This window comes from Ursus maritimus, unplaced genomic scaffold, assembly GCF_017311325.1.
Source record: "Ursus maritimus isolate PB19 unplaced genomic scaffold, ASM1731132v1 scaffold_2, whole genome shotgun sequence".
NCBI lineage: Eukaryota > Metazoa > Chordata > Mammalia > Carnivora > Ursidae > Ursus > Ursus maritimus.
Window position 1 is genome coordinate 35972548 of NW_024424452.1, and position 15371 is coordinate 35987918.

General features: G+C 55.9%; 2 protein-coding genes across 11 annotated transcripts in view; one reads left to right on the forward strand and one right to left on the reverse strand.

The window, feature by feature from the left end:
- TRAP1 (TNF receptor associated protein 1) overlaps positions 1-13946 on the forward strand; it is a 44045-nt gene extending 30099 nt beyond the window's left edge. For all 4 annotated transcript variants that reach the window (XM_040635412.1, XM_008696826.2, XM_040635413.1 and 1 more), the window contains 11 exons: positions 9-82; positions 884-1039; positions 2732-2852; positions 3094-3163; positions 5779-5926; positions 7718-7903; positions 8302-8440; positions 9011-9096; positions 9564-9709; positions 13333-13405; positions 13698-13946. In XM_040635412.1, the coding sequence (XP_040491346.1) occupies positions 9-82; positions 884-1039; positions 2732-2852; positions 3094-3163; positions 5779-5926; positions 7718-7903; positions 8302-8440; positions 9011-9096; positions 9564-9709; positions 13333-13405; positions 13698-13799 (1301 nt within the window). In that variant the 3' untranslated portion in view covers positions 13800-13946. The remainder of the gene's footprint in view (positions 1-8; positions 83-883; positions 1040-2731; positions 2853-3093; positions 3164-5778; positions 5927-7717; positions 7904-8301; positions 8441-9010; positions 9097-9563; positions 9710-13332; positions 13406-13697) is intronic.
- DNASE1 (deoxyribonuclease 1) overlaps positions 1-15371 on the reverse strand; it is a 73363-nt gene that overhangs the window by 14230 nt on the left and 43762 nt on the right. For 5 of the 7 annotated variants that reach the window (XM_040635417.1, XM_040635415.1, XM_040635416.1 and 2 more), the window contains 3 exons: positions 15115-15230; positions 14871-14983; positions 14620-14774 (listed from right to left, as the gene is read on the reverse strand). In XM_040635417.1, the coding sequence (XP_040491351.1) occupies positions 14620-14774; positions 14871-14983; positions 15115-15230 (384 nt within the window). Of the gene's footprint in view, positions 1-13876; positions 14358-14619; positions 14775-14870; positions 14984-15114; positions 15231-15371 lie in introns of those variants that run through there. The other 2 variants (XM_040635420.1, XM_040635419.1) reach the window with 2 other exon arrangements.

The following is a 15371-nucleotide window of genomic DNA, read 5'->3' on the forward strand; positions in this document are numbered from 1 at the left end:
TTTTCAAGATGTGGTGACAAAGTACAGTAACTTCGTCAGCTTCCCCTTGTACCTCAACGGAAGGCGCATTAATACCTTGCAGGTGAGACCCTCGGCTGCCTGAGGGGCTCGGGGGGCTGTGGGGAGCGGTTGGTACATTCCAGTGCTGGACAAACAGAGTTGGGGCTGGGTGGCGCTGTCCGAGTGCCAGTGCGGGGGGTCCCTCATGGAAGGCCAGGTGCACAGGTGCAGGCAGGTCCCAACACCTCTGCGTCCTGTCCACGTGCACCGTGTGCAGTTCAGCAGTCCTTAGTGTGTTCACAGAGCCAGAGTCTGCTCTAGAACATTCTCACCCCAAAAAGGAGCTTGCCCGCATTAGTAGTCACTCCCCATCCCCGCCGCCCCCATAGCCCCGACACTTCATGTCCATGGAATCAGACACTGTGGGCTGTCTGGCTTTTCACCATAATGGTTCCAGGGTTCATCCGAGTTGGAGCCCGCATCAGTCCTCTGTTCTTTTTTTATAGTGGAGTCACATTCCGCGGCTCGACCATGTTTCTTTGTCCATTCGCTCGTTAATGCATTTGTGATGTCCTCCAGGCACCTGCAGACCCTCTGGGCTGGTCTTTCCTAATGCCCTGTACTGGGGAGGGGGCCCTTGTTCTAGAGTCTCTTGTGTGTCTTCGTGGGCACCCCTCCTCCCCACACTGGAGTGGGTGGGGCTGAAGACGGGGGGGTTTGCATCTGAGCCCACCGCCCTGGTGTGTCCCATGGACTGGTCCTTGGGTCATCCTGGGGGCGCACTTGCCTGCACCCAGGGCCACAGGCTCCAGTGGCCCAGCTCTGCGTGGTTGTTGGGAGGACACATCTTAGACACCACGTCCTCATGTATCTCCCTTTCCAGGCTGTTTGGATGATGGACCCCAAGGATGTGGGCGAGTGGCAGCATGAGGAGTTCTACCGCTACGTCGCTCAGGCCCACGACAAGCCCCGCTACACCCTGCACTACAGGACGGACGCACCTCTCAACATCCGTAGCATCTTCTATGTGCCGGACACGGTGAGGCCCGGCAGGCGCGGGGCAGGGCTGCCAGTGCCTGTCTGCTGCTGCTGGGGCGGGCGCCTCCCCCATGGCGATAGCGTTCTCCAGCGCCTGTAGCATGTGCCTTGAATGGTGACAGGTCAGCACAAACATCACAAAAATTAACTTGGTAGCATCAGAGCAAAAGCAAAAATCATGCCTCCAGGTAGGTGAGCACAGGGAGTTAAAGCGAGGGGGGTTTTCACGTGCCATCTTGGCCTAGAGCAGAGACGTTTGGCCGCGCAGGCCTGGGCTGTTGTAGACCCACGCGGAGTCCCTCAGAGCAGCATGCGAGTGGCCTGTGTCCGCGGTGCGCGCCTCACCTGTGCGGCTAAATGGGGCTCCGTGGTGCTCCCATGAGCTGGTGGGCACTCCATACTTGACCCCCTGCTCACAGCAGCATGGTGAAGGCTCTGATGAATCCTGCAACAGGGAAACCTGCTCGGGGGTTGGAAGAGGTTCCTGGCCTTTTCTGACTGCTGCCCTCGTAATGCCCCGTGGCTCCCCATTTTGGAAGGCACCTGAGACCCTCACTCCTGAGTGAGTTCCGCACACCAGCACCAGCCTGTCCCGGGACTTGTGAGGAATGCAGAATCTCAGTGTCCCCAGGACCTCCTGCGTCCGTTTCCATTTCAGCAGGATCCCAGTGTGATGTGTGTGGGGGCTGCAGGTTTAGAGCAGGGGTCGGGGGACGGCTGTGACTTGCTTGGACTTCACGGGCTGTGCACATCCTGAAGCCCTGCCCCCCCTAGCGTGGACGCCCCTAAGCTGCAGATGAGCCCGGCTGTGTTCTAGGAAACTGCATAGACCCTGCGGTTTGGATTTCACGTATTTTTTACATATTGTGGAACATTCTTTGTTGCTCTCTTTCACAGCCATTTAAAAGCGTACCAGTTGTTGGGGGGGGGGGGCTGGGTGGCTCATTCGCTTAAGCGTCTAAATCTTGTTTTGCGGCACAGGTCGTGATCTCGGCCCTGGGATCGACCCCCAAGATCGAGCCCCGAGTCGGGCTTTGTGCTGAGCAGAGAATCTGTTTCAGATTCTGTCTCCCTCTCCCTTTGTCCCTCTTTCCTCAAATAAATAAATATATTAAAAAAAAAAAAAAAAAAAGAAATAAGGGGCACCTGGGTGGCTCAGTTGGCGAAGTGTCTGCCTTCAGCTCAGGTCATGATCCTGGGGTCCTGGGATGGAGCCCCACATCAGGGTCCCTGCTCAGCAGGGAGTCTGCTTCTCTCTCTCCCACTGCCATTTCCCCTGCTCATGCTCTGTCAAATAAAATCTTAAAAAAAAAAAAAAAAATGAAAGTGGACAAGCCGTTCTGGGGCTACCCCAGCCAGGTGATGAGCTGGATTTGGCCCGTGGCCATTAGTTGCTGACCCCGGGCCCCTAGCGGGTTTGGCTCTATTCGCGGGCACTTGTGGGTTGTGGTTTGTGTCCTCCAGCGGGAACGGGCTGGGGGATCCGCGGCTGCCCAGGGAGGGCCCACACCGTGCTGTCGAGAGCGCGTAGGGCTCCTCCCTGGGCTTTGGGCTTCTGAACGGAGGGTGGCCTGGCCTCTTTCTTCCCCTGGGTCCTCACACTCCCCCCGCAACTCCCCGGCACAGGCCTCCGTGGGGTGGTTCTCAGTGTCGTCCTCAGAGCTCCTCGACACTGCTCTCTCCTCGCCCCCAGAAACCATCCATGTTCGATGTGAGTCGGGAGTTGGGCTCCAGCATCGCGCTCTACAGCCGCAAGGTCCTCATCCAGACCAAGGCCACCGACATCCTGCCCAAGTGGCTGCGCTTCGTTCGCGGTACGGCACTGACCCCGTTGCTGTGACGGGGCTGTGTGTGTGAGCTCTGGCATCAGCAGGACTTGGAGGGGCCGGACGTGTTGCCCTGCTGAGTCTCCCCTCTGTGTCCTTCTCCAGTTTGCTGTCACCCGTGCATGGTCTAACTTTGTGTCAGGCCCCCGGGGAGGCGGAGGGGTGTGCAGTGAGGGCCGGGCAGAGCCACGGGCACCGCGAGGGTCCTGACGGCCCGTGTCTCACTCAGGCGTGGTGGACAGTGAGGACATCCCCCTGAACCTCAGTCGGGAGCTCCTGCAGGAGAGCGCGCTCATCAGGTAAGCGGCCGAGGAAGGGCCCCGGGCGGCCCCCAGGGGGCCCCGGCGAGTGTGAAGGAGTCGAGAGCCAGGTGTGGTGCTGCGGCAGGACCAAGCCTGGGGGCCGTGTGTGGGGACATGCGCCCTCCTTTGGCCATCCTAGGGGCCACTCCAGGCATGCCGCCTCTGCCTCAGATGACGATCCCAGGAGGAATCTGACCTTGGTCCAGAAGGTCACTAATGGCGTGAAGATGATCCTCTTTTGGAGAGGTCGCTCTGGAATCCCTGTGGGCTGAAGTGGCTGCATTTCTTTTTTTTTTTTTTTTTTTTTTTAAAGATTTTATTTATTTATTCGACAGGATAGAGACAGCTAGCGAGAGAGGGAACACAAGCAGGGGGAGTGGGAGAGGAAGAAGCAGGCTCATAGCGGAGGAGCCTGATGTGGGGCTCGATCCCAGAACGCCGGGATCACGCCCCGAGCCGAAGGCAGACGCCCAACCGCTGTGCCACCCAGGCGCCCCTGAAGTGGCTGCATTTCTTAGCTCCCCACCCTGACGGTAGCAATAGCTACTGTTTCCTGAGAGCTGACGCTCCCCTGGCACCGTCGGGAGCCTTTCCTGGGCAGCCTGGGTGGGGCCACCAGCTCATAGTTGCAGAAACAGTTACAGACCGCTGACACCAGGCAGTGGGTGCACCTGGACTTGAATCCAGGTGCTCAGGGGCGGGAGCAGCATAGTGACTGCAGCCCGGCACACAGGGCCTGACTTTGGAGTTGTCGTCCCATTACTGGCGATGTTCACCTGGCATGTGACGAAGGAGGTGTCTGCCTGGCGTCTCCGTGTCCTGTTACTCTTTTCCCCTTTGGAATTAATACACTATTATTAAGATTTTATTTACTTATTAGAACGTGCGTGCACACGCACTAGCAGGGGGAGGGGCAGGGGCAGAGGGAGCAGCAGACTCCCTGCTGAGCAGGGAGCCTGACGAGAGACTCGATTGCAGGACCCTGGGATCATGAGCTGAGCTGAAGGCAGACGTCCAGCCAGCTGAGCCACCCAGGTGCCCCACTTCATCAGACTTTGTGTCTTTATTATAGTTTGTGTTCATTTTTAAATACCTAAAATTTCTTTGTAGGAACTGACTTGCCATGTTGTTCAGTGGCTTCTGATCTTACTGTCATCATGCATCTTGATGCCCACACTGCCTCCAGTGTAGCCAGCAGGCGGAGTCCGGCCAGCCTGGCTCCTGTGCCCTTTGACAAGCCCCACCTTGCTTTCAGCATCCTCGCTTTTGGCACAAGATGTTCCAGGCTCTCCTCCTTTTTCACCTACATCTTGTCCTGACCCCAGAATCACTTACTCCGTGAAGGGGCCGTGGTTCCTTTGGAACATGGTATTGAGAAGCCGAGATCTGGGCCCTAGGGATGCCATTGCTGTTGGGGTGTCCTTTCTCCCAGGCCCCCTTAATAGTCAGCTAAGGAATATATGAAGTCTGTGTGTGGATGTGTGTACATACACCAGTGCTTATTTCTGTGTGTGGCGAGTTCACGGATGACCAGCCGGCACCCCTGGAACATCCTGGTCTTGCCCCTTCCCGTGTGTGCTCCCTCTGACCCTGAGCCATCTGCCTTGTCATCCCTAACCCGTGGAGCAGTGACCAGTCCCCCGCCATGTAATCAGCTTGCTGTGACCACCCCTCTCCCCTCACGCCGGTGCCCCCCGTACCTCCTGGGCTCTGACCTTCCACACCAGGCTGCATGGTCACCCTCCTGGGGCTCGACGTCCTGTCCTAGCCACTGAGGCTGCCCCAGCCTCAGTGCTGTCCCATCCCGCCCTCTGGCTGAGGGACTGAGGGGTTGGGGACAGGAGCAAAGAGGGAGAGCTTAGGGGAACGTGAGACTGTTTACCCCTACCCTGTATTATTACAGAAACATGGTAATTTCGCTTTTGTAAAAGAAAGGCAAAATATCAGGAGTGAAATATACCCTTGATTCCACCGATGAAGCCGCTCGTAGTGTTACACCACTACACGGTGCCACAGTAAACACCCCGATCGCCCAAAGTCCGAGTTTGTACAGCTGGTTGTGCCCGTGGGGATGCTGCCGCGTCAGTGTGGGTCCCGACGAGACACTGCGGCGCACAGGAGGCGGTAAGGACAGTCTTGGCGCACACGCACTGCGCCCTGCTCTGTCCGCGTCGGGATTTTTCTGCATTTCTTCTAGCACAGGCACTTTCTCACATCCTTAAGAACCATTAGACGATGGGCTCTTTGGCCAGGCAGCTTTTTACGTTCCTTCAACCCAGTCTTCCCCGTTCAGCAGGGGGGCTGTTCCGTGCGCCCCCGTGCAAAGCCGGGTCCATAAAGCTTGCTGACTCTGGTCTCCGGTGTGATCTGCAGTGGGAACCGAGGCCATGGCCTCCACAGGGGGGTTGGTTCGCATTTCCGCCTCTCGGGGGCGCGTCTCCCCAACTAGGGTTTGTCAGGGATCCCCTTTCTTTTTGCTTCACGTTTTGTAGTTTCATCAAAATGGTGTCATTTTCACTTTGACTTTTAGTGGGAATGAATGTTTTTCTTGCCTTTCTGACCTTTTGTATTTCACAGATGTTGTGTGTGATAAATGCATTTCTGTTCTGTAGGAAGCTCCGGAACCTTCTACAGCAGAGGCTGATAAAATTCTTCATTGACCAGAGTAAAAAAGATGCTGAAAAATATGCCAAGTTTTTTGAAGATTATGGCTTGTTCGTGAGGGAGGGCATTGTGACCACCGCTGAGCAGGAAGTCAAGGTAGGGTCTGGGTTTCTGGGCCTTTCTCTGGGCTGCCATGGGCTGTGGAGGAATCCAGTGGAGTCCAGAAACCTGAGCTTCCCGGGACATGACTGTGGCACAGCTGGACGCCACGCAGGGGTCAATAGAGGCAGCATTTGGTCTCTGGGCCTCTGTCGGGGGACACAGCAGGCCTGACACTGCTTCCCAGAGCGTCCTTACTGTGTCCTGCAGCACTGAGCTCTTCCCGCTGATGCTGGAAGGAGGTGGGCATGCCTGGTCTCCTCCCAGAAGAGTTTGGGTTGCTCTGGAGATCACAAGAGGCAGGGAACAGGGCAAGGTGCCTGGTTCTTGGGGTGGGAAGGGCAGTGTGATTGGTGGAAATCCTTTACTGTGGTGTCCCTGGGGTCAGAGTGGAGTTTAATTACTTAAAAATGATATGAGCATCCCATAAACATTTTTGTCAGTTTTAAGTTGCCATATAATTCACATACCATAAAGTTCACCCTTTTATTTATTTATTTGAAGATTTTATTTGAGAGAGAGTGAGCGAGCAAGCACAAGCAGGGGGAGTGCAGGCAGAGGGAGAAGTAGACTCCCCACTGAGCGGGGAGCCTGATGTGGGACTCGATCCCAGGACCCTAGGATTGTGACAAAGCCAAAGACACTTCACCAACTGAGCCACCCAGGCGCCCCAAAATTCACCCTTTTAAAAAGTGAACAGTTCAGTGGTCCTTCATGCATTCGTACAGCCACAACCATCCAGTTCCAGAATGTTCTCATCCTCCCCCCCCCCCCAAAAAAAAAAAAAAAAAGACACCCATGCCCATTAAGCAGGCACTCCCAGGCCTGGGGTTTATCTTCTGCACCAGAACAGCAGGAGGTGAGGAAGGAGGTGATCCAGCATCTGCGGTTCCCTGGGGGTTTTCAGGCCGTGGGGCTTGGACTCAGGCCTGCCTTGCTGTTGGCTGGCCGCAGACTCCTCCAGCTCCTGGTCCAGGCCTGTCTGAATTTCCCTGTGCTGTCAGTTACGTGTTTCTGGTTAACAGCACCTGGGTGGCATCTGCATCCCCATCGTGCCATTTCATCAGATGTTGCCTCTGAACAGCTCCCATCTTCCCTGTGACCCTCTCTCCCCACATGTCTTTGCTGGATAATCGAGGAGAAGTCCGTGGTGTGGATTAGGCAGAGTTTAGGTCTCAAGTCACATCCAGACTGGTGGCGTCAGGGACCCAGGCCCCTGCTTGTTGTCACTCTTTGGTCATTAGCAGGCAGCTCCCACGTTGAGAGGATAGGACACCAGCAGGCATGTTGACTTCAGTTGACAGAAGGAAGAGGACGGAGCCCCATCCCCCACCAGTACATGTCCACTATGGTTTGTACCCCACTTCTGGCTAGTTCATGCTGTGGGGAAGCCTGGGAATGTGGCCTCCACACTGTGTCCACATGCCAAGACACAGGGTCAGTGACTAGAATGGACAGAGGATGCTGGGTCCAGGAAAATCTCTGCCACAGACAGTGTCTGGCTACTCCTAGGACAGGACCGGAATGCCCTTCCCTGCAGGGCCCTGGACCACATGGGGTGAAGGTTCTCTCCAGGGTCCCCCGAACTTTTGAAGTGGGACCTGACGGATACCACCAGAGTCCCCACAGCCCCCAGGGGCTGAGCGCTGTCCCTGGGCCCGGCATCCCAGGGTAAGACCGGCCAGAGCCCTTCCTCCCCATAGCCACAGGCTTCCGAGGTCTGTGCCAGGTGATTGGGAGGCTTTCAGAGCAGGATCTGGAACAAGTGGAGCTGGCCTTTGTCTGCAGGAGGACATCGCAAAGCTGCTGCGGTACGAGTCCTCAGCCCTGCCTGCTGGGCAGCTGACCAGCCTCCCGGACTACGCCAGCCGCATGCTGGCCGGCACCCGCACCATCTACTACCTGTGCGCCCCCAGCCGGCACCTGGCTGAGCATTCACCCTACTACGAAGCCATGAAGCAGAAAAACATGGAGGTGGGTGAGCGATGGGCCGGGGCCAGGACAGGATAATCAGTGTTTGAGCCCCTGAAGTAGGGTCTCTGCTTAGTGGACAGTGGCTGAATGGGCCCGGGACATCGGAGAGCCAAGCAGCGTGAGGTGACATCCAGGGGCCCAGAGGCCCAGCCGAGCTGCCGTTAGTGTGTGTCTCTGGGAGGTGACGTGAGGTTCCTCTGTAGAGTCACTGTTGCTACTTCTGTGACAGCCCGGGCCCTGCTCAGGGTCGTCTGGTGGACCCCGTAAGGCTCAGGAAGTGCCAGGGTCTCTGGTGCGCCTTGCCGGACACGGCACCCAGCCCACACCTCATGCACCCCTCTCCCCTGTTGCGGGCAGACTTCTCAAGGCCCGACGCCGACATTCTCCGGCCCTTGCAGGTTCTCTTCTGCTATGAGCAGTTTGATGAGCTGACGTTGCTCCACCTTCGTGAGTTTGACAAGAAGAAGCTGATCTCTGTGGAGACGGACATCGTTGTTGATCACTACAAGGAGGAGAAGTCGGAGGATGGGTCCTCAGGTCAGCTTCCCTCCTGTCTGGGCCCAGGCCTCGCTTGTGGCCTGGGTGGCTGGGGAGGCGGGCCCAGGGGGCTGTTCATATGGGGTCGTCTTTGTTCATTTATATCTGAGGTCCTCACCCTGCACAAAAGAAGCTTTTGGGAACATCTTCTGTTTAGATCCTGGGACCTCTTCATTCCATCTGGCTTGGTTTCCTGATAGAAATCATCTTTTTAAAACCCGTACAAAGTTATAGGGTCCTCAGGCAACCCAAAATGCCCTTTTTTAAAGTAGGCTCCACACCCACCATGGGGCTTGATTTTGTGACGCTGAGAGCAAGAGTCGCATGCTCTACCGGCTCAGCCAGCCGGGCGCCCCCGAAAATGTCCTTTATGAGGTCTGATTTTACCTGCTTGCTTTTAGGGGAGGAGCCTTTTGGGACGCTTCTGCCTTTGTGCTGGTGGCCAGCGGGCAGGGGAGGGAGCCTTCCTGAAACCTGGTAGTGGGGCATTAGCGTTTCAGGCCGCGGTGGGATCCCATGGGGTGGGAGTGGCCGATAGCTCAGAGCTCACTCCCTTCTGCTCTCCTGTAGCTGGTGACCGCCTGTCGGAGAAGGAGACGGAGGACCTGATGGCTTGGATGAGAAATGCACTGGGGTCACGTGTCACCAATGTGAAGGTGAGGCCAGAGATGAGCCACCTCCCAGCCGCCATGGCCCTGTGTGACCCCACAGCCGCCGGCTGAGTTGCTGGCCTCGTGTGCCTTTTCCCGGTGGCGGTCGAAGCCCTGATCTGGGGTAGAGACCGGCATGTTGCTGCCGCTCCTACACGTGCACCCACAGGGACGGGGGGCGTGAATGCTTGAGGGGAGGAGGTGCGCCGGAGGACAGAAAGGCCTGAGGGAGCCATGGGGGGGGGGCGGTGAGAGCGTTGTCTGCGGGAAGGAGAACCCGGTAGCTCTGAGGGACATGGGAGGAGGGAGTCCCCTGTCAGGATTCTGTCCCAGGAACTTTGTGTGGCAGCGGCTTGGGCGGCCTGCATCCTCCGGTGTCACCTGGGGAAGCTTCCGACCTGGTCAAGACCTTATAGCCCGGGGGCCCCCTGCCTCCAGCTAGTCCCTCACCGGGTCCTAGGCCTTGCTTGTAGGTGACTCTTCGACTGGACACCCACCCTGCCATGATCACCGTGTTGGAGATGGGGGCCGCCCGGCACTTCCTGCGCCTGCAGCAGCTGGCCAAGACCCAGGAGGAGCGTGCTCAGCTCCTGCAGCCCACGCTGGAGATCAATCCCAGGTAGGTTCCCGGCCCCTTGGGCCCAGGGCACCGGCGCGCATGATTCTCCCCTGCCCAGGAGTCCTTTATCGTTATGAATGTGCTGCTTGCGTCTGACACCTAAAAAGGGCAGAAGGCTTACATGCAGTTTGGTTGACTACAAAGACAACACCTGTGTGATCCAGCTATGTTCAGTTTACACCTACCCACACCACCCCATGGGAGGTTCTATAACACCCTGGTGCTGGCTGCCAGGTGTCCCCATGCCCTGGTGGGGGCGTGTCCCTCCTCAGCGGCCCCACAGCCCTCTCTGTAGAGACCTAGAGTTCCTCACGGAGCTCTAGTCTGACAGTCCGTCGTGCATCCTGGAGAAACTTCCGGGTGGCCTGTCAGTGGAATCCCTGGGTGTGTGCTTCTGAAGTCGTGCTTCCTTCACTCGGCAATAGACGGTGCTTGGGGAGGGTGGCCGGGTGGGGGTCGTGTCCAGGGCAGAGTAACAGGCAGGAATCTGCCTCAGCGCTGTGATTTAAGTCTTTCTTGGCGGACTTGTGGGTCGTTCTCATTTGGGGGCTGCTGGGAACAGGTTGCTCTGAACACTCTTGTCCGCTCCGGCCCCGGCAGGTGTTTCCCCGAGGCTCACCTGCCCAGGTGTCCTCCATGGGGCAAGGAGGTGCCCGCTGCCCGCACACAGCTGGCAGCGGAGGCCCCAAGCCCAGCGCTCACTGTCCTTCAGCTGGGCTTTCTCAAGCCACTCCTCAGACTGTCCTCTTTCCTGTTGCGTTTTGTAGTTTGTTTATATACGCTTTCTCAGTTGCCAGTCTTTTTCCAGTTTTTTTCGTCTGCCTAAAGATGTGTTCTGATGAGTTATTTTAATGAAATCATAATTTTTAAACACTCATTACTTTGCTTGAAGTCTAGCTGACATACGGTGTCAAGTTAGTTTCAGGCGTACAGCATAGCGATTTGACGTTTATGGACATTACAGCGTGCTCACCACGAGAAGGCCGCGTACCCCGTCACCGGTTCCCTGTGCTGTGCTTCTCGTCCTGTGACTGACTTGACAATTGAAGTTTGAGCCGCTCAACCCCTTCACCCATCCCCCCACGCTAGAAGTCTGTATTCGGTGCTTTTTTAGGTCTTAAGAAATCTTTATCATCAGAGTCTTAAATGTATTCTCCTAACATTTCTGTCTAAAAGCTTTAACATTTTTGGCTTTTTGGGCTGATTTTAGTCCATCTCAAATTGGTTTGGGATGTGGGAGAGCTGTCGTATCTCACTCCACATGAACGCCCGCGCGCCTGCACCGTGACCGCTCAGGTCTGTCCTCTCCCTGCTGACCGGTGTTGGCGGCCTGTCTAGCATCAGGTGGCTGCACCGCACGGCCTTCCCTGCAAGACTGTATTCAGTGGGTTCCCCTTTCCCTTCAAGGGTATCTCCCTTCCTGTAGGTCTGTGCTTGTACGAGGCAGCCTGACCCCCACACACAGTTGGGCTTCTGACTGAGAGGATACTGGCTTCAAGTCCATTTTGAATGAACTGGCATCTTTATGTCCATTCTGTCTTTTGGTAATTGTAGAGTTGTTGCACATCTTTATTTGATGTACTTTATTTATTGGATATTTTGAAATTTCATTTTCTAACTTATATATGAAGACTTTTTGGGGGGGATCTTGTGTACAGTAATAATTATAAGTTTTATTTTAGAGAGGAGGAGTGAAAATCTCAAACCGACTTTGCGTTGAGCATGGGGCTTGATACCATGACCCTGAGGTCATGACCTTCGCCGAAACCCCGAGCTGGCTGTTTAGCCTACTAAGCCACGCAGGTGCCCCTACAGTAATTTTTAAATGATAATACATCAACAAGTTACCAAAAATGTGAGAAAAGGGCAAAAAGCAAACACCTCTAGGTTTGTGCTCTCCCACAGTCACTACAGCCCATTTGGTGTTATTTTCTCCTGGAGTCTGGTCTTACGTTGTTGTATGGTTGTTTTTTTAAGGGTTTTAAGAGAAGCGAGTGAAAGTGGGCATGGGGTGGGGGGCGCAAAGAGAGAGGGCTAGAGAATCTCAAGCAGATTCCCTGCTTAGCCCAGCAGAGGTTCGATTCCATAACCTGGAGATCATGACCGGAGCAGAAACCCAAGAGTTGGATGCTCAACCGACTGAGCCACCCAGGTGCCCCTGCGTGTTTTAATTACTATTTTTAATCATTAATACTTTTTTCCTGTTGGTTTATAATCATAAATTTTGTTTAGACGGCTGGGGAGAGCAGAGAGGTTCCTTTTCCTCTTTGTGACCCAAATGTCTAGGCACGGAGTCAGTGGGTGAGCGAGTGGACTTGGCTCGTGGCCCGCCAGCCAGCATGGGGCAGCCCCACGCAGGAGCTGCCATCCGGACACGCGGGGGCTTCCAGCTGTGAGTGCCTGGCAGAGGCGTGGACTGGCCCGTGGGCTTTCCTTCAGGCTGGCACGCAAGTGCTTCTGTGAGGTAGCTGTGCTCATTTCTGTTGCCAGAGACTATTTTTAAATTTTAGTTGCTTTTAAAATGGGTGATATGTTCATCGGGGTCAGAATTCAGAAGAACCGGGAGGGCTCAGTTTCCCTTGCACCTTGGTCCCCCGTGCGGCCCACGGTAGGTGTGTCTTGCCAGAGCCAGCGCGTGCTCGCAGACTGGCCGGTGACTTTCCTAGAGTGTTCCTACCGAACGCGGTGCTGAGGGCGGGGGCTGCTGTGTCTCATAGCCGTGTCCACGCCCATGTTTACAGACTCCCACCGTCATCTGGCAGTGGGCACACATTTCCCCGGCGCCTTCTGTTTTACCAGACTTCTCAATTTTGACATAGGTTGTGTATGAGTAGGGTCAGACAGCGACTTATGGTGTCTTCTGTGCAGAAAGAAATGTACTTCTCATGCAAGGTTCTCCTTTTGAAATGATGTTTTGATATAAGGAATCCAGTAGAAGTCCAGTATTGTTCTGGGTGATTGGCCAGTTACCCTCCCTCTTGTTACGCTTATGTGGTCTCTGTTGCACGGAGATGTTGGCTTTTTTAAAGATTTTATTTGTTCATTGGAGAGAGAGCAGGGGGAGGGGCAGAGGGAGAGCAGACCCCTGGCTGAGCAGGGAGCCCAGCTTGGGACTCAATCTCAGGACCCTGGGATCACAGGCAGATGCTTAATCAGCTGAGCCACCCAGGCACCCCAAAGTGCTATCGGTGTTTTAATGCTATAGTTTAAAGTAAGCTCTACACCCAACATGGGGCTTGAACTCAGGACCCTGAGATCAAGAGTCGCTCACTCTACCAACTGAGCCAGCCAGGGGCCCCAGCTTTTAGCCTTATAGTACACTGAAACACCTGGGAGAATTCTTCTCCTGGCTGGTCTTCCATGTTTACGAATTTCTTTTATACCCAAGTTAACAATCTATTAATCTGTTAAATGTATGGATTAAGTACCTCCTGCATTTGCTAATCAAATCTCTTAATTCTCCTGGTTTTCTCAGTATGTCATCTGAAATTAACATTATGTGCTTTTTCTTCTTACACCAGACCATCCTACTATACTTTTTTGAATGTTCAGATAACCCCAGCCTCAGAAAAGTCATAACACAGAGGCCCTTGTGCTAACTTCTGGTGTTTTCTGTGCTGTAGACACACGCTGATCAAGAAGCTCAGTCAGCTGAGGGACAGCGAGCCTGACCTGGCCCAGCTACTGGTTGACCAGGTGAGTCTCCTGGGGACGAGCAGAACGGCCGTGAGCCTGCATCGTCTGTTGAAGTGGGACACCTGTTGCCTCTAAAACCCGGTTTTATTTTTTTAAGATTTTGAGAGAAAGCACAAGTCCGGGGAGGAGCAGAGGGAGAAGCACACTCCCCACTGAGCAGGGAGCCTGACATGGGGCTCAATTCCAGGACCCTGAGATCCTGACCCCAGGCGCCCCTAAAACCCCATTTTGAAAAGAGTAGTACTCTGCAGGGCCTTGTCCTCCCACTGATGAGGTTACCTTTGCCTTTCAGATCTATGAGAACGCCATGATCGCTGCCGGGCTCGTCGATGACCCCCGCCCCATGGTGGGCCGCCTGAACCACCTGCTTGTCAAGGCCCTGGAGCGACACTGAAGTGTGAAGACCCCCAGTCTCCATGCAGGGACTAGGGCTCAGGAGGTGACGAAGAAAAGAGGCAGCCTGAGACCAGCCAGGGAGAAAGGACTAGGTGCGACCAGTCACAACACCCCCTTCAGGCTTTATTAAAAGCATATGTTAATCTAAACTTGTGCCTGGACTGAGAAGGTAGGGAGAGTGCTGTTGCCACAACCCCCACGCTCGAGAAACCCTCCCCCCAGTGCTTGACTGTGAGCACAGGTAAGCTGTAGAGGTTGCCGGTCAGGGCCCCAGGCCCCACTTACATCAGACCCTCTTCAGCATCACCTCCACCGGGTAATGGTCGCTGATGGCCTGGGTCTGTGGGGAAACGTGCAGTGGGGACACAGTACTTCTTGATTGGCTCTCTGAGGTCACTGTAGACAACAGATAGCCGGAAGCCCCAGTAGAGCTGAAGCACGTAAGGGAAGGACACCTACCAGCTGGCTGCTCAGGCCGTAGGCAGCCTGGAAGTCAAAGGGGGCAGCCGAGTCCGGGACGATGGCGTGCTGGAGCAGCGTTCCTGCCACCACGATCCTGCCCCCCACATGAGAAGGTCAGCCTCGTGGCTGGCCACCTAACCCCTGCCCCACACTCTCTAGTCTGGTAAAGGTCACAGGGTGGTGCCGTGGAGCCCATCAGGCCCTGGCTGGGCCAAGGGACTGGGAGGACCTCCCCTACCCCAGGGCACTAGGGCCCCAGACTGTTGCCCACTGACCGCAGCTCAGGAGGCAAAGTGACCCAGGCTTTGGGAACCTGGAGCTAGGAGTCAAGGCTGCTCCCGGAGGCGACCTCCTACCTGTCATAGGCACAGTGCGTGGATGTGGATGTGGTGTCTGCAGTGTCAGGAATCAGCCACTGGAAAGCTGGGCTCGTGCGCAGGCGGATGGAGGCCCACTGGGAGGGGGCCACGTAGCTGCAGCCTGCATTGAAGTCGCCCATGAGCATGATGTCCTACAGGAGCAGTCGCCCATGAGCATGATGTCCTACAGGAGACAGCAGCCGCTTGGCCTGGGCATACGGCACGTGCACCCAGGGCCGGGGACTCACCTCCAGGTCCCACTTCTGCCGGACGTCAAGGTAGACGTCATAGAGTGCGTCCATCTCCGCCACCGCATCCAGGGGCGCTGCGTGCAGGGGAACGATGGCGAACTCCTGGACCGCTGTGGAGAGGGCAGTCCTACTCAGCGGCAGGGGTGGGGGGCACATGCCAGTCCCAAGGGGGTGTTTCCCTCAGTGACTTCAACGTCAGACCAAGCACGAGGGGTGACCAGGGCTTTGAAGGGGCACGTACCAGTGAGCGGGGAGTGGAACCAGACGATGGCGGGCTCACGACTGAAGGTGTCGTTCCCACAGGGCTCGCAGCCGTCGTCATACTGGTAGCTGTCCCTCACGGACACCTGGTCGGGTCTGGGGAAGGTCAGGCGGTTAGCCTGGGACCAGGAGCACCGCCCGCAGCCTGGCTGAGGTGGACGGTGCACACCAGGCCGGAGCTCGCGCTCAGCCCGTGCTGTGTGGCCTCCAGTTCCTCCCCGTAGGACAGACTGCTGC